Below are 25,437 nucleotides of genomic sequence, written 5' to 3'. Positions count from 1 at the left end.
TGTGATGAGTTTAGAATGGAAAGATTCTAGATTAGACGCGGAAGCGATGTTGTCTGGCAGATCATTCCATAATCTGATGGCTCGTGGTAATGCAGATGAGTTAAAAGCCAAAGTGTCACCATATATTCTTGCGAAACTAAACTGATTATATAATCTTTTTGACGTGCGGGATGAGACATCGAGTTGAAATGAGGTAGTTCTATTGAAGCGCGCATATTTGTGAAATAGTGTGAGGAGAGCGATGTCACGGCGCGTGCTTAATGATTGTAGAGAAAGATCTGTTTTAATCTCAGTGACGCTTGAACGGCAGTTAAAGTTTCGTGAAATGAATCGTGCTGCCCTGTTTTGGATAGATTCTAACGCGAAGATCATGTTCTTATGATAGGGAGACCAAATGGGAGAAGCAAATTCAAGTTGTGGACGAACAAAAGTGAGGTATGCTAGTTTTCGAATATTAGATGGTGAATTTCAGAGATTACGGCGTAGGTATCCTAATGACTTTGAGGCGACGGCACATATGGATGAGATATGGTATGACCATGAAAGATCTGAAGAAAAGTTAACGCCGAGGTATTTGTAATGTGATACGTGAGAGAGTAGATCATTTTGAATACGGTATGTATAGCTAGATTTGTTATTTTTACGGGTGAAAGAGATGACTTTGCACTTGGATACATTAAGAGTCATTAACCATGAGTTTCACCAGTCGTTAATAGTAAGGAGGTCTGATTGGAGCGCCAGGTGGTAATTAGTAGATCTAATAGGGTGGTATATAATGCAATCATCCGCGAAAATTCGCATACTAGAAGTTATATTATTAGGTAAATCATTGATATAAACAAGGAATAATAAGGGACCAAGCACACTGCCCTTCGGTACACCGGAGTTAACTGGGGAAAGGTTAGAGGACAGATTATTAACAAATACGAACTGTTGGCGGTGCGAGAGGAAGTTACGAAGCCATGTTAAAGTTAGCGAGTCTAGACGGAGTGATGATAATTTCGAAATCAAGCTACAGTGAGCTACGCGGTCGAACGCTTTGGCAAAATCAAAGAATATACAGTCAGTTTGAAGGTTATTGTTCATATTAAAATGCAAATCAGTAGTTAGTTCGAATAACTGTGTTTCGCAGGAGTGACCCTTTCTAAACCCGTGTTGATTAGGGTAAAAAAAATTATTCTGCTCAAGATGACTAAAGACATGCGATGAAATTATATGTTCAAGCATTTTGCAGCAGATGCACGTGAGAGATATAGGACGGTAATTTTCAGCGGAGTTTTTGTTTCCAGATTTAAAAATTGGCATTATTTTAGCTATCTTCCAGTCTGAGGGTAGTATTCCTGTAGTTAATGATTGCTGAAAAATATGAAATAAAATTTTGCTTGCCACTGGAACTGTATTTTTTAAAATTTTTGAATTCATGCCATCAACACCAGCCGAAGTAGATACCTTAAGAGAATTTATGAGACACGTGATGCCTTCTTCAGTTATCTGAATAGGTGTCATGTAGCGGTAATTAAGATCCGGAACTTCCGAAAGGGTGGAATGATCTTCAGAAGAGAACACAGATGAAAAGAAGGTGTTAAATATTGAGGGGCACTCGTTGTCTGGGATGGGGCTGTTGTTACTTTGTAGAGAGATGGAACTATCATCACGCTATGAGCATACTTGTTTCGAAAACTTTTTGGGGTTAGTTTTCAAAAGGGCTGGAAGATCACGTGAAAAATATTTGTCTTTTCCAGCAGATAAGGCGGAGCAATAGAGTTTTAGTGCATCACTGTACTTGTTCCACGCAGAAATGGTACAGGCACGCTTAGCAGTCCGGTATAGCCGCTTTTTCTTGTTCCTTAGTTGTTTAAGCCTTCTAGTAAACCAGGGATTAGGTTTATCTTTAGTTATTTTGATCACAGGGAAAAACCGGTTGATCAAATATGAAATCTTATCTCTAAAAAGTATCCAGTTTTCTTCAACGCATCGGTTGTTAATAGAAGGTAGAAATGTGTGATAAAAGAAGGTTTCTAGTTCTGTGTTGATAGCTGTGAAATTAGCCTTATTATAATCGTGAATCTTTTTTGTTACATAGCCCATAAACTGAACCGGGATGTCAATACTTAGCTGAAGTAAATGATGATCGCTGAATCCCTTTAAATGAGTTACTGATCCTATCGTTTCCGGTGCTGTAGTCAGTATCAGATCTAGTATGTTAGTGTCGCGTGTAGGTTGGTTTACAACCTGGAATAGGTTGAAATTGAGCGTCAGGTTACAAAATTCTGTGGAAATATGACAAGGCGATGATAGTTGAGCCCAGTTGATTAAAGGAAAATTAAAATCTCCGATGAGATAGGTGCTATGAGCAGGACATAACTCTGTTGCTTTAGTAATACTGGTACGCAATTCATTAACGAAAGAATGACGAGAATCTGGCGGGCGGTAACAAGCGCCTATCAAAATCCTAGTGCAAGATAGTAGGCAGGCGGCCCAGACAATTTCCAGATTTGAATCGGTGTTAATTACGTATGGTGTTATTGTTTTCTTTATGCCTAAAAGGACGCCACCGCCTCTCTTTCCAATGCGATCATGCCTGTATATGTTGTATGAATGTGCACCGCGAATGATTTCGTTGTTTGTAATGTTAGGATTCAACCAAGTTTCTGTAAGAATGATGATGTGCGATTCACTATCGTCTAGGAAAGAAGAAAGCAGATCGCGTTTTGGCACTAGGCTTCGGATGTTGGCATATGACAAAGATAGTGATTGAATGTTACGTGCACTCGACTCATGGCTATCATTCGGGCATTTACTATTGTTTAGCTATCTGTTGGACGGCACAACATTGTCTGTAGTGGTGTTATATATGTACGTGTTGGGTCCCATGTGCAGCTTGTCAAAAGATAGTTTGAAAGGCTTGTTCAACGCCTTGGCAAATTTATAAAGCTTCTTCCTTGCCTGTCTCGTTGTGAGCGAGAAAACTTCGCCGATGGAAAACGAAGTTCCCTTCAGTTTACGTGCACATGAAAGAATGTGCACTTTATCCTTGAAAAACATCATTTTTGCTATAATTGGCCTCCGCTTATCATCGTTATGTTTGCCTAGTCTGTGAACGCGTTCGAACTGTGTACCGGTTGTTTCGATTAATAGTTTATCTGAACCAAACTGAATTATTTTTTGTTCAGAAGCAGCCCAATCCTCTTCAGGATCGTCTTCCAATCCAAAGAAAAGGAGGTTGCATCGTCGCAAACGATTTTCTGCATCATCGCACCTAGACGTAATGAGCGACAATTGTTGCGAGACGCAGCTATCCGCCTGTTCAGATGTGCTGGCTACACCTGAAGGTTGGTTGGCCAAAGATGTTTCCAGCGTCGCGACTCGCTCATTCAAACGGGTGACTTCACTTTGTGCGGCCGCCTCCTTCACTGTCGCAATTTGTGCCCCACTTTCCTCAGTGTCGCGCGCTTCAAGCACAGCCACCCTTTCACTCAAGTGCCTAATTGCGTTCTCTGCGGCTTCCTCCCTCTCTTTGGAACATTTCAATTCTTCTAGCAATGAAGCTCGACCTTCTTCCAGCTTTCGGGTTGTTTCGAGTAAGGACGCATATCCTTCATCCAGTTTTTGTACCCTTTCTAAGACGAGGGCAAATGCCTCAGATTCCGCCTTCGTCATGGGACCGGGATTAGACTCGACGTCACCCGAAAGCATCAGAAGTACCTCAGATAATGACATCCACAAACAACTTGGCAGACCACATAGTCGCTTTGACACATCAAGAAGCTCTGTTGGGCAAGACACCGCTAATAGGCAGTAATTGCTGCTTCTAATACAAGACGCAGACCTCAGGTAACTAATCTGGAAAACGAGCGGTGGTGAGTACATCGTCGCTTGCGCGGTGTCATGCCCGAAAGGTGAGGCCTCCAATGCGCGCTTATATGCCATGCTGATTGCTTCGGTTGTTGTAGACGAAGGTTGCCAGATAGATGAGCCAACTGACACCAGATGTAGCGGTATGGAATCTAGGGTAGCACATGGCAGGAACGGAACGTCCGAGCTGAGCTGGCAGGAACCGAGAATCCCGGCGCATACGGCCCATGTGGCAACAGCCTGGAAAACGAGCGGTGGTGAGTGCATCGTCGCTTGCGCGGTAGATGCACTGATGACAGCTCTTTGGGTGGAGATGCGTCGAAGCAATGTGGTATCATAACCCAGATGCGTTAGTCAGCACACTTGAAGATCCCGGAGCGATCCGGCTCCTACTGTTTTAATAGGAGCAGATTTTCTTTTAAACCAGCTGCGTATGCGGCGCTGCCCTGCTGCTTGTGGGTCCTTCGAGACCGTGCACGCTGGCTTTTGTAGAAAGATACACTGATGACAGCTCTTGGGGTGCAGATGCGTCGAAGCATTGTGGTATCATAACCCAGATGCGGTAGTCAGCACACATGAAGATCCCGGAGCAATCCGGCTCCTACTGTTTTAATAGAAGCAGATTTTCTTTTAGGCCAGCTGCGTATGCGGCGCTGCCCTGCTGCCAGTGGGTCCTTCGAGACCGTGCACGCTGGCTTTTGTAGAAAGATACACTGATGAAAGCACTTGGGGTGGAGATGCTTCGAAGCAGTGTGGTATCATAACCCAGATGCGGTAGTGAGCACACTTGAAGATCCCGGAGTGATACGGCTCCTACTCTAGATTTTCGTCTAGGCCAGCTGCGTATGCGGTGCTGCCCTGCTGCCAGAGCGTCCTTCGAACCCATTCAAGCTGGCTTTTGTAGGCAGATCTACTTATGACAACTCTTGGGGTGGAGATGCGTAGAAGCAGTGTGGTATCATAACCCAGATGCGGTAGTCAAGACACTTGAAGATACCGCAGCGATACGGCTCCTACTGTAATAACAGGAATAGATTTTTTAGGCCAGCTGCGTATGCGGTGCTGCCCTGCTGCCAGTGGGTCCTTGGAGACCGCGCACGCTGGCTTTTGTAGGCAGATCTACTGATGACAGCTCTTGGGGTGGAGATGCGTCGAAGCAGTGTAATATCATAACCTAGATGCGGTATTCAGCACACTTGAAGATCGCGGAGCGATACGGCTCCTACTGTAATAACAGGAGTAGATTTTCTATTAGTCCAGCAGCGTATGCGATGCTGCCCTACTGCCAGTGGGTCCCTCGAGACCGTTCACGCAGGCTTTTGTAGGTAGATCTACAAATGACAAATGTTGGGGTGGAGAGGCTTCGAAGCAGTGTGGTATCATACCCGGATGCGGTAGTAAGCCTATTTGAAGATCCCGAAGTGATATGACTCCTATGTAATAACAGATTCTCTTTTAGGCCAGCTGCGTATGCGCTGCTGCCCTGCTGCCAGTGTATCCTTCGAGAGCGTGCACGCAGGCTTTTGTAGGCAGGTCTACTGATGACAACTCTTGGGGTGGAAACGCGTCGAAGCAGTTCAATATCAAAACCCAGATGCGGTAGTCAGCACACTTGAAGTTCCCGGAGCGATCCGGCTAATCCTGTTTTAATAGGAGTAGATTTTCTTTTAGGCCAGCTGCGTATGCGGTGCTTCCCTCCTGCCAGTTGGTCCTTCGAGAACGTGCAAGCTGGCTTTTGTAGGTAGATGCACGGATGACAGCTCTTGAGGTGGAGATGCGCCGAAGCAGTATGGTATCAGCCCAGAGGTGGTAGTCAGCGTACTTGAATATCCCGGAGCGATCCGGCTCCTACTGTTTTAATAGGAGCAGGTTTTCTTTTAGGCCAGCTGCGTATGCGGTGCTGCCCTGCTGCCAGTGGGTCCTTCGAGACCGTGCACGCTTGCTTTTGTACAAAGATACACTGATGACAGCTCTTCTGGTGGAGATGCGTCAAAGCAGTGTGGTATCATAACCCAGGTGTGGTAGACAGCACACTTGAAGATCCCGGAGCGATTCCGCTCCTACTGTTTTAATAGAAGCAGATTTGCTTTTAGGCCAGCTGCGTATGCGGCGCTGCCCTGCTGCCAGTGGGTCCTTCAAGACCGTGCACGCTGGCTTTTGTAGAAAGATACACGGATGACAGCTCTTGGGGTGGAGGTGCGTCGTATCAGTGTGGTATCATAACCCAGATTCGTTAGTCAGCACACTTGTACATCCCGGAGCGATACGGCCCCTTCTGTATTAACAGCAGTAGATTTTCTTTTAGGCCAGCTGCGTTTGCGGTGCTGCCCTCCAGCCAGTGGGTCCTTCGAGACCGTGCAAGCTGGATTTTGTAGGTAGATGCACTGATGACAGCTCTTGGGGTGGAGATGCGTCGTATCAGTGTGGTATCATAACCAAGATGCGGTAGTCAGCACACTTGAAGATCCCGGAGCGATAAGGCTCCTGCTGTAATAACAGCAGCAGATTTCCTTTTAGGCCAGCTGTTCATGCGGTGCTGCCCTGCTGTCAGTGCGTCTTTGAAGGCCGTGCACGCTTGCTTTTGTAGGCAGATCCACTTATGACAGCTCTATGGGTGCAGATGCGTCGAAGCACTACGGTATCATATTCCGGATGTGGCAATCAGAACACTTGCAGATCCCGGATCGATATCGCTGCAGCATAATTAGAAAAGATTTCCTTATAGGCCAGCTGCTCATGCAGTGCTTCCAAGATACCAGGGTGTCCTTCGAGACCATGCTCGTAGGCTTTTGTAGGCAGATCCACTGATGACATCACTTGGGGTGTAAATGCGTGGAAGCAGTCCAGTATTATACCCGGATAAGGTAGTAAGCACACTTGAAGATCCCGGAGAGATACGGGTACCCCTGTAATAACAGGAGTAGATTTTCTTTTAGGCTAGCTTCGTGTGCTGTGCTGCCCTCCTGCCAGTGGGTCCTTCGAGACCGTCCAAGCTGGCTTTTGTAGGCAGATCCACTGACGACAGCTCTTGGGGTGGAGTTGCGTCGAAGCACTGTGGTATCATAACCCAGATGCGGTAGTCAGCACACCTAAAGTGCCCGGAGAGATACGGGTCCTCCTGTAATAATAGGAGTAGATTTTCTTTTAGGCCAGCTCCGTGTGCGGTGCTGCCCTCCTGCAAGAGTGTCCTTAGAGACCGTACAAGCTGGCATTTGTAGGCAGGTCTACTGATGACAGCTCTTTGGGTGGAGATGGGTCGAAGCATTGTGATATCATAACCCTGATGCGGTAGTCAGCGCACTTGAAAATCCCGGAGCAATCCGGCTCCTACTGTTTTAATGGGAGCAGATTATCTTTTAGGCCAGCCGCGTATGCGACGCTGCCCTGCTGCCAGTGGGTCCTTCGAGACCGTGCACGCTGGCTTTTGTCGAAAGATACACTGATCACAGCTCTTGCGGTGGAGATGCGTCGTATCAGTGTGGTATCAAAACCCAGATGCGGTTGTCAGCACACTTGAAGATCCCGGAGCGATGCGGGTGCTAATGTAATAACAGTAGTAGATTTTCTTTTAGGCCAGCTGTGTATGCGGTGCTGCCCTACTGCCAGGGGGTCCTTCGAGACCATGCAAGCTGGCTTTTGTAGTCAGGTCTACTGATGACAGGTCTTGGTGTGCATATGCGTCGAAGCAGTGTGATATCAGAACAAAGATGCGGTAGTCAGCACACTTGAAGATCCCGGAGCGATACGGGTGCTCCTGTAAAAACAGGAGTAGATTTTCTTTTAGGCCAGCTGGTATGCGGTGCTGCCCTCCTGCCAGTGGGTCCTTCGAGACCATGCAAGCTGGCTTTTGTAGGTAGATGCACTGATGACAGCTCTTGGGGTGGAGATGCGCCGTATCAGTGTAGTATCATAACCCAGGTGTGGTAGTCAGCACATTTGAAGATCCCGGAGCGATACGGATCCTCCTGTAATAACAGGAGTAGATTTTCTTTTAGGCAAGCTGCGTATGCGGTGCTGCCCTCCTGCAAGTGGGTCCTTCGAGACCGTACAAGCTGGCTTTTATAGGCAGGACTACTGATGACAGGTCTTGGGGTGGAGATGCGTCGAAGCAGTGTGATATCATAACCCAGTTGCGGTAGTCAGCGCACTTGGAGATCCCGGAGCGATCCGGCTCCTACTGTTTTAATAGGAGGAGATTTTCTTTTGGGCCAGCTGCGTATGCGGTGCTGCGATGCTGCCAGTGGGTCCTTCGAGACCGGGCACGCCGGCTTTTGTTGAAAGATACACTGATGACTGCTCTTGGGTTGGAGATACGTCGTATCAGTGTGGTATCATAACCCAGATGCGGTAGTCAGCACATTTGAAGATCCCGGAGCGATAAGGGTCCTCCTGTAATAACAGGAGTAGATTTTATTTTAGGCCACCTGTGTATGCGGTGCTGCCCTCCTGCCAGTGTGCCCTTCGAGACCGTGCAAGCTAGCTATTTTAGGTAGATGCACTGATGACAGTTCTTGAGGTAGAGATGCGTCGTATCAGTGTGGTATCATAACCCAGATGCGGTGGTCAGCACGCTTGAAGATCCCGGAGCGATCCTGCTCCTACTGCATTAATAGGGCCAGATTTTTGTTAGGCCAGCTGCGTATGCATTGCTGCCCTGCTGCCAGTGGGTCCTTCGAGTCCGTGCACGCTGACTTTTGTGGGCAGATCTACTGATGACAGCTCTTGGGGTGGAGATGCGCCGAAGCAGAGTGGTATTTTAACCCAGATGCAGTAGTCAGCACACTTGAAGATCCCGGAGCGATACGGCTCCTACTGTAATAACAGCAGCAGATTTTCTTTTAGGCCAGCTGTTCATGCGGTGCTGCCCTGCTGTCAGTGTGTCTTTGAAGACCGTGCACGCTTGCTTTTGTAGGCAGATCCGCTTATGACAACTCTATGGGCGCAGATGCGTCGAAGCAATATGGTATCATATTCCGGATGCGGCAATCATAACACTTGCAGATCCCGGATCAATATGGCTGCTACATAATTACAAAAGATTTTCTTATAGGCCAGCTGCTCATGCAGTCCTTCCAAGATACCATTGTGTCCTTCGAGACCACGCTCGCAGGCTTTTGTAGGCAGATCCACTGATGACATCACTTGGGGTGTAAATGCGTGGAAGCAGTGCAGTATTATACCCGGATAAGGTAGTCAGCACACTTGAAAATCCCGGAGCGATACGGATCCCCCTGTAATAACAGGAGTAGATTTTCTTTTAGGCTAGCGGCGTGTGCGGTGCTGCCCTCCTGCCAGTGGGTCCTTCGAGACCGTCCAAGCTGGCTTTTGTAGGCAGATCCACTGACGACAGCTCTAGGGGTGGAGTTGCGTCGAAGCAGTGCGGTATCATAACCCAGATGCGGTAGCCAGCACACCTGAAGTGCCCGGAGCAATACGGGTCCTCCTGTAATAATAGGAGTCGATTTTCTTTTATGCCAGCTCCGTATGCGGTGCTGCCCTCCTGCAAGTGGGTCCTTCGAGACCGTACAAGCTGGCTTTTGTAGGCAGGTCCACTGATGACAGCTCTTGGGGTGGAGATGCGTCGAAGCAGTGTAATATCATAACCTAGATGCGGTATTCAGCACACTTGAAGATCACGGAGTGATACGGCTCCTACTGTAATAACAGGAGCAGATTTTCTATTAGTCCAGCAGCGTATGCGATGCTGCCCTACTGCCATTGGGTGCCTCGAGACCGTCCACGCAGGCTTTTGTAGGCAGATCTACAAATGACAAATGTTGGGGTGGAGATGCTTCGAAGCAGTGTGGTATCATACCCGGATGCGGTAGTCAGCATATTTGAAGATCCCGGAGTGATATGACTCCTATGTAATAACAGATTTTCTTTTAGGCCAGCTGCGTATGTGCTGCTGCCCTGCTGCCAGTGTATCCTTCGAGAGCGTGCGCGCAGGCTTTTGTAGGCAGGTCTACTGATGACAACTCTTGGGGTGGAAATGCGTGGAAGCAGTGGAAGTGGAAAGCCTATAGAGGCTTGACGGAGGTCCCCGCCCCCTACAGCAACTACATTGTGCACAAAAACCCACAATCACACAGCGGTACATTATATGTTATGCCTGTGACATATTTAAAACAAAAGCACATTGCATCGAAAATATAACTCGTTCAGGGCATCAAAAAACACATAACCATCAAACATATCACGTAAAGAGGGAAGGCATAAAAGCAGGCTGAGTTAGTACACTAAAGAAAGAAACTATATGCTGTTACTCTTCACTAATTACAGTTTTACACAAATTGTTTAAAATGGACGGGATAATATAGGACAGCATTTGTCTGCCGTAGTTAGTTCGCGTTCGCGGTAAATACCAGTTGTCTCCGATGCGCGTATTGTAGGGGCGTTCTCTGCATGTTAGTCGAGACAAATCAGCGAGAAATGCAGTTCCTTGATTAATATTTGATGTGTACTTTTTGCGGAGCATGACAGAGTACAATTGCACAATAGGTACAATGTGTAATGCCTCAAAGACAGGTTTGGTGTGTACATCATTTGGAATGTTGTTAATTGCACGAACTGCTTTTTTCTGTAGTGCATGGAGTTTTGTAATATTGGAGACAGTGGTTGTACCCCAGACTAAGAAACAATAAGTTATAACACTGGTGAACAAAGAGTCGTACAAAAGTTTTTTTATGCATTGTGGAAAGTAGTACCGAAACTTGGACAGGATACCTACTACTCTTGAAATTTTGGCAACTGTATTATCAACATGAACATCCCAAAATAAGTTCTCGTGGAATGTGACACCAAGGCTTTTAACGGAAGAGGAGACGTGTATTTTTGATGAACCGATCGATAACGTTAACTCAGAAACAGACTTATTACGGGGTCTAAAAAGCACAGCTTTTGTTTTGCTTATTTTGATATTCAGCGAATTGGAAAGTGACCAGTGGTGTAGCGAACGTAGGCACCTCGTAGCATTTACTTCCAGACTCGATACACATGGTGCCCTGAAAAATAGGCTGGTGTCATCAGCGTAGATAACAAAAGTTGTGTTAGGGTCAATGTTTACAATATCAATAATGTAGAGATTAAAAAGTAGCGGTCCGAATATGCTACCCTTGGGTACGCCGGCAGCAATATGCTTGGGGTCAGATAGTGTGTTATCAATCACAACCTGCTGAAAACGGGCCTCTAAATATGATTTTGTGATACTATAAAAACAACCTCGGAAGCCATATATGTCTAGTTTTAGTAATAAGGTTTCGTGATTAACGCGATCGAACGCCTTAGAAAAATCTATAAAAATGCCTATTGTTAGTACTTTGTGTTCGAAAGGTTCTAAAATCAGCTCCTTCTGTGTAAGAAGAGCGGTCTCAGTAGAGTGTAATTTCCAAAATCCATGCTGACTGGGTGTGATCAACTTATGCTTTTCGCAAAAACCTAGAATCCTGCTATGTAACAGCTTTTCTAAACATTTGGAAAATAACGGGAGTATAGATATCGGACGGTAATTGGATAAATTGTTAGTATCCCCTCCTTTATGAATTACGATGACCCTTGCAGTTTGCATCCTACTAGGAAAGGTGCACTGGGCGAAACAGCAGTTAAAGACATGGTCTAAGATAGGACAAAGGACATCAATTGCATGTTTGAACGGTAGGATCTGGAACCCATCCACGTCCTTCAACTTGCTATTTTGAGGCTATTAAAGCATCGCATAATCTCGTTTTGGTCTGTTGGAGCCAGGAAAGCGGTAAACGAGTTTGATTGACCAAGATATCTCATGCAGGTAGGGTCATGAATAGTATGCGCAACAGACACAAAGAAATCGTTAAAGGAATCAGCCAGCTTTTTTCCTGATAACGTCTCATCATCTATCATGACTTCCAGTTCATTAATGCTCTTGGATGGGTTAATAATGGTATTAAGTTATTTCCATACCTTATCACTTCGCTTCAGAACATCCTTGTTGAATAGATTATGGAAGTACTCTTTCTTTGCCTGACGCAGAAATGATGTCACCTTGTTTCTGTACGCCTTAAATATAAGAAAGTCATCAGTGCTTCTACTCTTAATGAAACAATTATAAAGGTAGTTTTTGTGTTTTATCATCTTAAAGCATTCTTTGTTTATCCATGGCTTACGAGCACTCTGTGGTTTTCTGGTGCTTCGATATGGGAAGCATTCAATATATACCGGTTTTATGATGCTTATAAATATATCATATGCTTTGTCAGGATCTGTAACCTCATAAACTGGACTCCAGTCTATTTGCTCAAGTCTAGACCGAAAGCGTGTCAAGGTATCCTTATTCACTAACTGTCGCTGTTGCGGAGTAGTTTTATTGGACTTTGTTATACGACTATCTATGAAGTAAAAAATCGGTAGGTGATCACTAACCTGGCCAGAGATAACGCCAGACACGATTGACTTGTCATGCAAATTTGTAATGAAAGCATCTATTGAAGTTGCAGTCGATGTGGACAGGCGTGTTGGATCAATGATGGCATTAATGAAACCGTTACAGTCTAACAGGTTATTTATTTGACGCTGCTGAGTTGAGGGTGTAGAAAAGTCTATATTGATGTCGCCGCCAAGGACTAAGTAAAATCTGTTTTCTGTTATCCATGTTAAAAAAGTGTCAAGAAATGAAAGAAAGTTTGGGATGCTACCACATGGAGGTCTGTACAAAACAGAAAAAATGTTCTGCCCAGCCTTTAGAGAAAGTATTTCAAAATCTTCACATGATTTAGTAAAGTCAGGAAGAACTGAACACCGAACGGATTCCTTTGCAGCTATCATTACTCCACCGCCTTTTTTGTTTGGGCGGTTTAGCACGTATGAGTTATAATGCGGCATGATAAGGGCTTCATGATCAGTTCGGTACCAGGTCTCAGTGAAAAATATTATGTCAAACTCGAAATCAAACAAGCCAAGAAATGCGATTACTTCATCCTCTTTACTGCGCAGAGATTGTGCGTTAAGATGAAAGAATGACGTTACTTTTTTGTTTTTTGCAAAAAGGCTATTGATATCTGCAGGTAGAAAGAACTGGGAAGCTATGCCTAATCAAAAGGGAAATCTCAGTAGGCGCACGAAATCTTTAGACTATCTTTTCCAGGTCATTGACGCAATCGATCCGGACCACTGACGAAGCTACATCCTTCTTAGCAAAGATGCGGCCATTCCTCGTCCACGCAAACTTCCATTGCTTATCTTTCTTACGAGACACAGTGAGTCCCATCAGCTTCTTGAGTGAAGGGCACAGGTGCTCATTTATATAGACAGGATTTGCATCTTCATCAGGGTGCCCAAGATCGCTTGTGGTAATTCTTTGTTTTCTGGCTTTTTCAAGGAAGGCGTCGCGTTTTGAGCGTTTCTGAAACTGTAGCACTATGTTCTGGCACGAAGAGGCCTTAGTAGGCACACGGTGGCACACTTCAATGTCGTCGGATGTCACGGGTACATTCAAAACCTCCCCGATCCTCTCAATAACCTCAGGAAGGATTTCCTTCTCGGTTACCGGCAGGCCAGTGATCTCTGCGTTTCGGTTCCTGGAATATTGTTCCAAGCTGTTGAGCCTTAGTTCACAGTCAGACACTTGACTTTGTAGCGCATTACGGTCAGAGGTCAGCGCGGCATTTTCAGCCCTTAAGGATTTGTTTTCTGCCTTCAGCGCAGCACACTCATTGACCATGTCATCGTATTGCTTGCTACAGTAATCTATACTCTGTGAAACTTCTCGCAGCTCCTTCCTCAAGTCACGTTCAAGAACGCTTCGCAATGCCGCAATGTCCTTCGCAAGTTCTTTCCTTAATTCATCCCGTAATTTCTCAAGTTCGCTAGGCATGGTTCACAGCAGATGACGAGAAAAAAGAAAGAAAAAAGAAAACGATGCACACTTGGAAGCACCAATGAAAAATACACTACTCTCGTGCTAAGATGGTTTACGATTGTACAAAGAAATACGTGCAGAGCATGAAACTAATTGGCAGCAGTGCAAACATGCAAAAACCACCGACAGAGTGCCTAGAAAGATTCAGCTTACCTGCAAAGTGCAGGAAACGTTAGTGACTGTGTCAAGATGTGCACTGCTGCCAAACTACGGTGCCGTACGACGTGCTGCAGCTATTTAACGGTGATCCAGGTGGCGGGTCAGCAGTTGGCGCAGGCTCAGGAGCTACCGATAGGTCCGCGATCCTTCAGGGCGGTGATCTGGCGCGTGTCAGATCTGGCGCGTGTCCGGTTACGGCGAACAGCTGATCCCGGGAACTTGGGTCGATGAAATGCCGGATTTGTAGCTGCAAAGTGCAGGAAACGTTAGTGACTGTGTCAAGATGTGCACTGCTGCCAAACTACGGTGCCGTACGACGTGCTGCAGCTATTCAACGGTGATCCAGGTGGCGGGTCAGCAGTTGGCGCAGGCGCAGGAGCTACCGATAGGTCCGCGATCCTTCAGGGCGGTGATCTGGCGCGTGTCAGATCTGGCGCGTGTCCGGTTACGGCGAACAGCTGATCCCGGGAACTTGGATCGATGAAATGCCGGATTTGTAGCTGCAAAGTGCAGGAAACGTTAGTGACTGTGTCAAGATGTGCACTGCTGCCAAACTACCTGCTGCCAATTTTGTAGAAAGATACACTGATGACAGCTCTTGTGATGGAGATGCGTCGATGCAGTGTGGTATCATAACCAAGATGTGGAAATCAGCACACTTCAAGATCCGGGAGCGATATGGGTCCTCCTGTAATAACAGGAGTAGATTTTCTTTTAGGCCAGCTGCGTATGCGGTGCTTCCCTCCTGCCTGTTGGTCCTTCGAGAACGTGCAAGCTGGCTTTTGTAGGTAGATGCACGGATGACAGCTCTTGGGGTGGAGATGCGTCGTATCAGTGTGGTATCATATACCAGATACGGTAGTCACCACACTTGAAGATCCCGGAGCGATACTGCTCCCACTGTAATAACAAGAGCACATTTTCTTGTAGGCCAGCTGCGTATGCAGTGCTGTTCTGCTGCCAGTGGGTCCTTCGAGACCATGCACACTGGCTTTTGTAGGCACATACACTGATGACAGCTCTTGGGGTGGAGATGCGTCGAAGCAGTGTGGTATTATAACCCAGATGCGGTAGTCAGCAAACTTGAAGATCCCAGAGCGATACGGTCCTCCTGTGATAAAAGGAGATTTTCTTTTAGGCCACCTCCGCATGCGGTGCTGCCCTCCTGCAAGTGGGTCCTTCGAGACCGTGCAAGCTGGCTTTTGTAGGTAGATGCACTGATGACAGCTCTTGGGGTGCAGATGCGAGATGCGTCGAAGCAGTGTTGTATCATAACCCTGATGCGGTAGTCAGCACACTTGAAGATCCCGGCGCGATTCGGCTCCTACTGTTTTAATAGAAGCTGATTTTCTTTTAGGCCAGCTGCGTATGCGGCGCTGCCCTGCTGCCAGTGGGTCCTTCGAGACCGTGCACGCTGGCTTTTGTAGAAAGATACACTGATGACAGCTCTTGGGGTGGAGATGCGTCGAAGCAGTGTGGTATCATAACCCAGATGCGATAGTCAGCACACTTGAAAATCCCTGAGCGATACGGGTGCTACTGTAATAACAGGAGTAGATTGTCCTTTAGGCCAGCTGTGTGTGCGGTGCTGCCCTCCTGCCAGTGTGTCCTTCGAGACCGTGCAATCTGGCTTTTGTAGGTAGATGCACAGATGACAGCTCTTGGGGTGGAGATGCGTCGTATCAGTGTGGTATCATAACCCAGATGCGGTAGTCAGCACACCTGAAGTGCCCGGAGCGATACGGGTCCTCCTGTAATAATAGGAGTAGATTTTCTTTTAGGCCAGCTCCGTCTGCGGTGCTGCCCTCCTGCAAGTGTGTCCATGAAGACCGTACAAGCTGGCTTTTGTAGGCAGGCCTACTGATGACAGCTCTTTGGGTGGAGATGCGTCGAAACATTGTGATACCATAACCCTGATGCGGTAGTCAGCGCACTTAAAGATCCCGGAGCAATCCGGCTCCTACTGTTTTAATGGGAGCAGATTATCTTTTAGGCCAGCCGCGTATGCGACGCTGCCCTGCTGCAAGAGTGTCCTTAGAGACCGTACAAGCTGGCATTTGTAGGCAGGTCTACTGATGACAGCTCTTTGGGTGGAGATGGGTCGAAGCATTGTGATATCATAACCCTGATGCGGTAGTCAGCGCACTTGAAAATCCCGGAGCAATCCGGCTCCTACTGTTTTAATGGGAGCAGATTATCTTTTAGGCCAGCCGCGTATGCGACGCTGCCCTGCTGCCAGTGGGTCCTTCGAGACCGTGCACGCTGGCTTTTGTCGAAAGATACACTGATCACAGCTCTTGCGGTGGAGATGCGTCGTATCAGTGTGGTATCAAAACCCAGATGCGGTTGTCAGCACACTTGAAGATCCCGGAGCGATGCGGGTGCTAATGTAATAACAGTAGTAGATTTTCTTTTAGGCCAGCTGTGTATGCGGTGCTGCCCTACTGCCAGGGGGTCCTTCGAGACCATGCAAGCTGGCTTTTGTAGTCAGGTCTACTGATGACAGGTCTTGGTGTGCATATGCGTCGAAGCAGTGTGATATCAGAACCCAGATGCGGTAGTCAGCACACTTGAAGATCCCGGAGCGATACGGGTGCTCCTGTAAAAACAGGAGTAGATTTTCTTTTAGGCCAGCTGGTATGCGGTGCTGCCCTCCTGCCAGTGGGTCCTTCGAGACCATGCAAGCTGGCTTTTGTAGGTAGATGCACTGATGACAGCTCTTGGGGTGGAGATGCGCCGTATCAGTGTAGTATCATAACCCAGGTGTGGTAGTCAGCACATTTGAAGATCCCGGAGCGATACGGATCCTCCTGTAATAACAGGAGTAGATTTTCTTTTAGGCAAGCTGCGTATGCGGTGCTGCCCTCCTGCAAGTGGGTCCTTCGAGACCGTACAAGCTGGCTTTTATAGGCAGGACTACTGATGACAGGTCTTGGGGTGGAGATGCGTCGAAGCAGTGTGATATCGTAACCCAGTTGCGGTAGTCAGCGCACTTGGAGATCCCGGAGCGATCCGGCTCCTACTGTTTTAATAGGAGGAGATTTTCTTTTGGGCCAGCTGCGTATGCGGTGCTGCGATGCTGCCAGTGGGTCCTTCGAGACCGGGCACGCCGGCTTTTGTTGAAAGATACACTGATGACTGCTCTTGGGTTGGAGATACGTCGTATCAGTGTGGTATCATAACCCAGATGCGGTAGTCAGCACATTTGAAGATCCCGGAGCGATAAGGGTCCTCCTGTAATAACAGGAGTAGATTTTATTTTAGGCCACCTGTGTATGCGGTGCTGCCCTCCTGCCAGTGTGCCCTTCGAGACCGTGCAAGCTAGCTATTTTAGGTAGATGCACTGATGACAGTTCTTGAGGTAGAGATGCGTCGTATCAGTGTGGTATCATAACCCAGATGCGGTGGTCAGCACGCTTGAAGATCCCGGAGCGATCCTGCTCCTACTGCATTAATAGGGCCAGATTTTTGTTAGGCCAGCTGCGTATGCATTGCTGCCCTGCTGCCAGTGGGTCCTTCGAGTCCGTGCACGCTGACTTTTGTGGGCAGATCTACTGATGACAGCTCTTGGGGTGGAGATGCGTCGAAGCAGAGTGGTATTTTAACCCAGATGCAGTAGTCAGCACACTTGAAGATCCCGGAGCGATACGGCTCCTACTGTAATAACAGCAGCAGATTTTCTTTTAGGCCAGCTGTTCATGCGGTGCTGCCCTGCTGTCAGTGTGTCTTTGAAGACCGTGCACGCTTGCTTTTGTAGGCAGATCCGCTTATGACAACTCTATGGGCGCAGATGCGTCGAAGCAATATGGTATCATATTCCGGATGCGGCAATCATAACACTTGCAGATCCCGGATCAATATGGCTGCTACATAATTACAAAAGATTTTCTTATAGGCAAGCTGCTCATGCAGTCCTTCCAAGATACCATTGTGTCCTTCGAGACCACGCTCGAAGGCTTTTGTAGGCAGATCCACTGATGACATCACTTGGGGTGTAAATGCGTGGAAGCAGTGCAGTATTATACCCGGATAAGGTAGTCAGCACACTTGAAAATCCCGGAGCGATACGGATCCCCCTGTAATAACAGGAGTAGATTTTCTTTTAGGCTAGCGGCGTGTGCGGTGCTGCCCTCCTGCCAGTGGGTCCTTCGAGACCGTCCAAGCTGGCTTTTGTAGGCAGATCCACTGACGACAGCTCTAGGGGTGGAGTTGCGTCGAAGCAGTGCGGTATCATAACCCAGATGCGGTAGCCAGCACACCTGAAGTGCCCGGAGCAATACGGGTCCTCCTGTAATAATAGGAGTCGATTTTCTTTTATGCCAGCTCCGTATGCGGTGCTGCCCTCCTGCAAGTGGGTCCTTCGAGACCGTACAAGCTGGCTTTTGTAGGCAGGTCCTCTGATGACAGCTCTTGGGGTGGAGATGCGTCGAAGCAGTGTAATATCATAACCTAGATGCGGTATTCAGCACACTTGAAGATCACGGAGTGATACGGCTCCTACTGTAATAACAGGAGCAGATTTTCTATTAGTCCAGCAGCGTATGCGATGCTGCCCTACTGCCATTGGGTGCCTCGAGACCGTCCACGCAGGCTTTTGTAGGCAGATCTACAAATGACAAATGTTGGGGTGGAGATGCTTCGAAGCAGTGTGGTATCATACCCGGATGCGGTAGTCCGCATATTTGAAGATCCCGGAGTGATATGACTCCTATGTAATAACAGATTTTCTTTTAGGCCAGCTGCGTATGCGCTGCTGCCCTGCTGCCAGTGTATCCTTCGAGAGCGTGCGCGCAGGCTTTTGTAGGCAGGTCTACTGATGACAACTCTTGGGGTGGAAATGCGTGGAAGCAGTGGAAGTGGAAAGCCTATAGAGGCTTGACGGAGGTCCCCGCCCCCTACAGCAACTACATTGTGCACAAAAACCCACAATCACACAACGGTACATTATATGTTATGCCTGTGACATATTTAAAACAAAAGCACATTGCATCGAAAATATAACTCGTTCAGTGCATCAAAAAACACATAACCATCAAACATATCACGTAAAGAGGGAAGGCATAAAAGCAGGCTGAGTTAGTACACTAAAGAAAGAAACTATATGCTGTTACTCTTCACTAATTACAGTTTTTCACAAATTGTTTAAAATGGACGGGATAATATAGGACAGCATTTGTCTGCCGTAGTTAGTTCGCGTTCGCGGTAAATACCAGTTGTCTCCGATGCGCGTATTGTAGGGGCGTTCTCTGCATGTTAGTCGAGACAAATCAGCGAGAAATGCAGTTCCTTGATTAATATTTGATGTGTACTTTTTGCGGAGCATGACAGAGTACAATTGCACAATAGGTACAATGTGTAATGCCTCAAAGACAGGTTTGGTGTGTACATCATTTGGGATGTTGTTAATTGCACGAACTGCTTTTTTCTGTAGTGCATGGAGTTTTGTAATATTGGAGACAGTGGTTGTACCCCAGACTAAGAAACAATAAGTTATAACACTGGTGAACAAAGAGTCGTACAAAAGTTTTTTTATGCATTGTGGAAAGTAGTACCGAAACTTGGACAGGATACCTACTACTCTTGAAATTTTGGCAACTGTATTATCAACATGAACATCCCAAAATAAGTTCTCGTGGAATGTGACACCAAGGCTTTTAACGGAAGAGGAGACGTGTATTTTTGATGAACCGATCGATAACGTTAACTCAGAAACAGACTTATTACGGGGTCTAAAATGCACAGCTTTTGTTTTGCTTATTTTGATATTCAGCGAATTGGAAAGTGACCAGTGGTGTAGCGAACGTAGGCACCTCGTAGCATTTACTTCCAGACTCGATACACATGGTGCCCTGAAAAATAGGCTGGTGTCATCAGCGTAGATAACAAAAGTTGTGTTAGGGTCAATGTTTACAATATCAATAATGTAGAGATTAAAAAGTAGCGGTCCGAATATGCTACCCTGGGGTACGCCGGCAGCAATATGCTTGGGGTCAGATAGTGTGTTATCAATCACAACCTGCTGAAAACGGGCCTCTAAATATGATTTAATTATACTATAAAAACAACCTCGGAAGCCATATCTGTCTAGTTTTAGTAATAAGGTTTCGTGATTAACGCGATCGAACGCCTTAGAAAAATCTATAAAAATGCCTAGTGTTAGTTCTTTGTGTTCGAAAGATTCTAAAATCAGCTCCTTCTGTGTAAGAAGAGCGGTCTCAGTGGAGTGTAATTTCCAAAATCCATGCTGACTGGGTGTGATCAACTTATGCTTTTCGCAAAAACCTAGAATCCTGCTATGTAACAGCTTTTCTAAACATTTGGAAAATAACGGGAGTATAGATATCGGACGGTAATTGGATAAATTGTTAGTATCCCCTCCTTTATGAATTACGATGACCCTTGCAGTTTGCATCCTACTAGGAAAGGTGCCCTGGGCGAAACAGCAGTTAGACATGGTCTAAGATAGGACAAAGGACATCAATTGCATGTTTGAACGGTAGGATCTGGAACCCATCCACGTCCTTCGACTTGCTATTTTGAGGCTATTAAAGCATCGCATAATCTCGTTTTGGTCTGTTGGAGCCAGGAAAGCGGTAAACGAGTTTGATTGACCAAGATATCTCATGCAGGTAGGGTCATGAATAGTATGCGCAACAGACACAAAGAAATCGTTAAAAGAATCAGCCAGCTTTTTCCTGATAACGTCTCATCATCTATCATGACTTCCAGTTCATTAATGCTCTTGGATGGGTTAATAATGGTATTAAGTTATTTCCATACCTTATCACTTCGCTTCAGAACATCCTTGTTGAATAGATTATGGAAGTACTCTTTCTTTGCCTGACGCAGAAATGATGTCACCTTGTTTCTGTACGCCTTAAATATAAGAAAGTCATCAGTGCTTCTACTCTTAATGAAACAATTATAAAGGTAGTTTTTGTGTTTTATCATCTTAAAGCATTCTTTGTTTATCCATGGCTTACGAGAACTCTGTGGTTTTCTGGTGCTTCGATATGGGAAGCATTCAATATATACCGGTTTTATGATGCTTATAAATATATCATATGCTTTGTCAGGATCTGTAACCTCATAAACTGGACTCCAGTCTATTTGCTCAAGTCTAGACCGAAAGCGTGTCAAGGTATCCTTATTCACTAACTGTCGCTGTTGCGGAGTAGTTTTATTGGACTTTGTTATACGACTATCTATGAAGTAAAAAATCGGTAGGTGATCACTAACCTGGCCAGAGATAACGCCAGACACGATTGACTTGTCATGCAAATTTGTAATGAAAGCATCTATTGAAGTTGCAGTCGATGTGGACAGGCGTGTTGGATCAATGATGGCATTAATGAAACCGTTACAGTCTAACAGGTTATTTATTTGACGCTGCTGAGTTGAGGGTGTAGAAAAGTCTATATTGATGTCGCCGCCAAGGACTAAGTAAAATCTGTTTTCTGTTATCCATGTTAAAAAAGTGTCAAGAAATGAAAGAAAGTTTGGGATGCTACCACATGGAGGTCTGTACAAAACAGAAAAAATGTTCTGCCCAGCCTTTAGAGAAAGTATTTCAAAATCTTCACATGATTTAGTAAAGTCAGGAAGAACTGAACACCGAACGGATTCCTTTGCAGCTATCATTACTCCACCGCCTTTTTTGTTTGGGCGGTTTAGCACGTATGAGTTATAATGCGGCATGATAAGGGCTTCATGATCAGTTCGGTACCAGGTCTCAGTGAAAAATATTATGTCAAACTCGAAATCAAACAAGCCAAGAAATGCGATTACTTCATCCTCTTTACTGCGCAGAGATTGTGCGTTAAGATGAAAGAATGACGTTACTTTTTTGTTTTTTGCAAAAAGGCTATTGATATCTGCAGGTAGAAAGAACTGGGAAGCCATGCCTAATCAAAAGGGAAATCTCAGTAGGCGCACGAAATCTTTAGACTATCTTTTCCAGGTCATTGACGCAATCGATCCGGACCACTGACGAAGCTACATCCTTCTTAGCAAAGATGCGGCCATTCCTCGTCCACGCAAACTTCCATTGCTTATCTTTCTTACGAGACACAGTGAGTCCCATCAGCTTCTTGAGTGAAGGGCACAGGTGCTCATTTATATAGACAGGATTTGCATCTTCATCAGGGTGCCCAAGATCGCTTGTGGTAATTCTTTGTTTTCTGGCTTTTTCAAGGAAGGCGTCGCGTTTTGAGCGTTTCTGAAACTGTAGCACTATGTTCTGGCACGAAGAGGCCTTAGTAGGCACACGGTGGCACACTTCAATGTCGTCGGATGTCACGGGTACATTCAGAACCTCCCCGATCCTCTCAATAACCTCAGGAAGGATTTCCTTCTCGGTTACCGGCAGGCCAGTGATCTCTGCGTTTCGGTTCCTGGAATATTGTTCCAAGCTGTTGAGCCTTAGTTCACAGTCAGACACTTGACTTTGTAGCGCATTACGGTCAGAGGTCAGCGCGGCATTTTCAGCCCTTAAGGATTTGTTTTCTGCCTTCAGCGCAGCACACTCATTGACCATGTCATCGTATTGCTTGCTACAGTAATCTATACTCTGTGAAACTTCTCGCAGCTCCTTCCTCAAGTCACGTTCAAGAACGCTTCGCAATGCCGCAATGTCCTTCGCAAGTTCTTTCCTTAATTCATCCCGTAATTTCTCAAGTTCGCTAGGCATGGTTCACAGCAGATGACGAGAAAAAAGAAAGAAAAAAGAAAACGATGCAAACTTGGAAGCACCAATGAAAAATACACTACTCTCGTGCTAAGATGGTTTACGATTGTACAAAGAAATACGTGCAGAGCATGAAACTATTTGGCAGCAGTGCAAACATGCAAAAACCACCGACAGAGTGCCTAGAAAGATTCAGCTTACCTGCAAAGTGCAGGAAACGTTAGTGACTGTGTCAAGATGTGCACTGCTGCAAAACTACGGTGCCGTACGACGTGCTGCAGCTATTTAACGGTGATCCAGGTGGCGGGTCAGCAGTTGGCGCAGGCGCAGGAGCTACCGATAGGTCCGCGATCCTTCAGGGCGGTGATCTGGCGCGTGTCAGATCTGGCGCGTGTCCGGTTACGGCGAACAGCTGATCCCGGGAACTTGGGTCGATGAAATGCCGGATTTGTAGCTGCAAAGTGCAGGAAACGTTAGTGACTGTGTCAAGATGTGCACTGCTGCCAAACTACGGTGCCGTACGACGTGCTGCAGCTATTCAACGGTGATCCAGGTGGCGGGTCAGCAGTTGGCGCAGGCGCAGGAGCTACCGATAGGTCCGCGATCCTTCAGGGCGGTGATCTGGCGCGTGTCAGATCTGGCGCGTGTCCGGTTACGGCGAACAGCTGATCCCGGGAACTTGGATCGATGAAATGCCGGATTTGTAGCTGCAAAGTGCAGGAAACGTTAGTGACTGTGTCAAGATGTGCACTGCTGCCAAACTACCTGCTGCCAATTTTGTAGAAAGATACACTGATGACAGCTCTTGTGATGGAGATGCGTCGATGCAGTGTGGTATCATAACCAAGATGTGGAAATCAGCACACTTCAAGATCCGGGAGCGATATGGGTCCTCCTGTAATAACAGGAGTAGATGTTCTTTTAGGCCAGCTGCGTATGCGGTGCTTCCCTCCTGCCTGTTGGTCCTTCGAGAACGTGCAAGCTGGCTTTTGTAGGTAGATGCACGGATGACAGCTCTTGGGGTGGAGATGCGTCGTATCAGTGTGGTATCATATACCAGATACGGTAGTCACCACACTTGAAGATCCCGGAGCGATACTGCTCCCACTGTAATAACAAGAGCACATTTTCTTGTAGGCCAGCTGCGTATGCAGTGCTGTTCTGCTGCCAGTGGGTCCTTCGAGACCATGCACACTGGCTTTTGTAGGCACATACACTGATGACAGCTCTTGGGGTGGAGATGCGTCGAAGCAGTGTGGTATTATAACCCAGATGCGGTAGTCAGCAAACTTGAAGATCCCAGAGCGATACGGTCCTCCTGTGATAAAAGGAGATTTTCTTTTAGGCCACCTCCGCATGCGGTGCTGCCCTCCTGCAAGTGGGTCCTTCGAGACCGTGCAAGCTGGCTTTTGTAGGTAGATGCACTGATGACAGCTCTTGGGGTGCAGATGCGAGATGCGTCGAAGCAGTGTTGTATCATAACCCAGATGCGGTAGTCAGCACACTTGAAGATCCCGGCGCGATTCGGCTCCTACTGTTTTAATAGAAGCTGATTTTCTTTTAGGCCAGCTGCGTATGCGGCGCTGCCCTGCTGCCAGTGGGTCCTTCGAGACCGTGCACGCTGGCTTTTGTAGAAAGATACACTGATGACAGCTCTTGGGGTGGAGATGCGTCGAAGCAGTGTGGTATCATAACCCAGATGCGATAGTCAGCACACTTGAAAATCCCTGAGCGATACGGGTGCTACTGTAATAACAGGAGTAGATTGTCCTTTAGGCCAGCTGTGTATGCGGTGCTGCCCTCCTGCCAGTGTGTCCTTCGAGACCGTGCAATCTGGCTTTTGTAGGTAGATGCACAGATGACAGCTCTTTGGGTGGAGATGCGTCGAAACATTGTGATACCATAACCCTGATGCGGTAGTCAGCGCACTTAAAGATCCCGGAGCAATCCGGCTCCTACTGTTTTAATGGGAGCAGATTATCTTTTAGGCCAGCCGCGTATGCGACGCTGCCCTGCTGCCAGTGGGTCCTTCGAGACCGTGCACGCTGGCTTTTATCGAAAGATACACTGATCACAGCTCTTGGGGTGGAGATGCGTCGAAGCAGTGTGGTATCATAACCCAGATGTGGTAGTCAGCACACTTGAAGATCCCGGAGCGATACGGGTACTCCTGTAATAACAGGGGTAGATTTTCTTTTAGGCCAGCTGTGTATGCGGTGCTGCCCTTCTGCAAGTTGGTCCTTCGAGACCGTGCAAGCTGGCTTTTGTGGGCAGGTGTACTGATGACAGGTCTTGGGGTGGTGATGCGTCGAAGCAGTGTGATATCTGAACCCAGATGCGGTAGTCAGCTCATTTGAAGATCCCGGAGCGATCCGGCTCCTACTGTTTTAATAGGAGCAGATTTTCTTTTAGGCCAGCTGCGTATGCGGTGCTGCCCTGCTGCCAGTGCATCCTTCGAGACTGGGCACGCTGGCTTTTTTAGGCAGGTCTACTGATGACAGCTCTTTGGGTGGAGATCCGTCGAAGCATTGTGATATCATAACCCTGATGCGGTAGTCAGCGCACTTGAAGATCCCGGAGCAATCCGGCTCCTACTGTTTTAACAGGAGCAGATTTTCTTTTAGGCCAGCCGCGAATGCGGTTCTGCCCTGCTGCCAGTGGGTCCTTCGAGACCATGCACGCTGGATTTTGTAGAAAGATACACTGATCACAGCTCTTGGGGTGGAGATGCGTCGTATCAGTGTGGTATCATAACCCAGAATCGGTAGTCAGCACACTTGAAGATCCCGGAGCGATACGGGTTCTCCTGTATTAACAGGAGTAGAGTTTCTTTTAGGCCAGCGGC

The 25,437-nt window shown here is 46.9% G+C and overlaps 1 protein-coding gene across 1 annotated transcript; it reads right to left on the bottom strand.

Annotated features, from left to right (window-relative positions):
• Positions 1-21,848: 21,848 nt before the first annotated feature.
• LOC144095667 (uncharacterized) lies at positions 21,849-22,442 on the bottom strand. Its single transcript, XM_077629337.1, has one exon. It carries the CDS (start codon positions 22,440-22,442, stop codon positions 21,849-21,851), a length of 594 nt encoding a protein of 197 aa, XP_077485463.1.
• Positions 22,443-25,437: the final 2,995 nt, after the last annotated feature.

This window comes from Amblyomma americanum, chromosome 6 (assembly GCF_052857255.1).
Source record: "Amblyomma americanum isolate KBUSLIRL-KWMA chromosome 6, ASM5285725v1, whole genome shotgun sequence".
NCBI classification, from domain to species: domain Eukaryota; kingdom Metazoa; phylum Arthropoda; class Arachnida; order Ixodida; family Ixodidae; genus Amblyomma; species Amblyomma americanum.
Note: the sequence above shows the minus strand (reverse complement) of the source record. Positions and strands in the feature narration are given on the sequence as shown.

Bases quoted from the DNA above. Each gene is read 5' to 3' on its own strand.
- LOC144095667 (XM_077629337.1), bottom strand. From the start codon at position 22,442: ATGGTCAATGAGTGTGCTGCGCTGAAGGCAGAAAACAAATCCTTAAGG.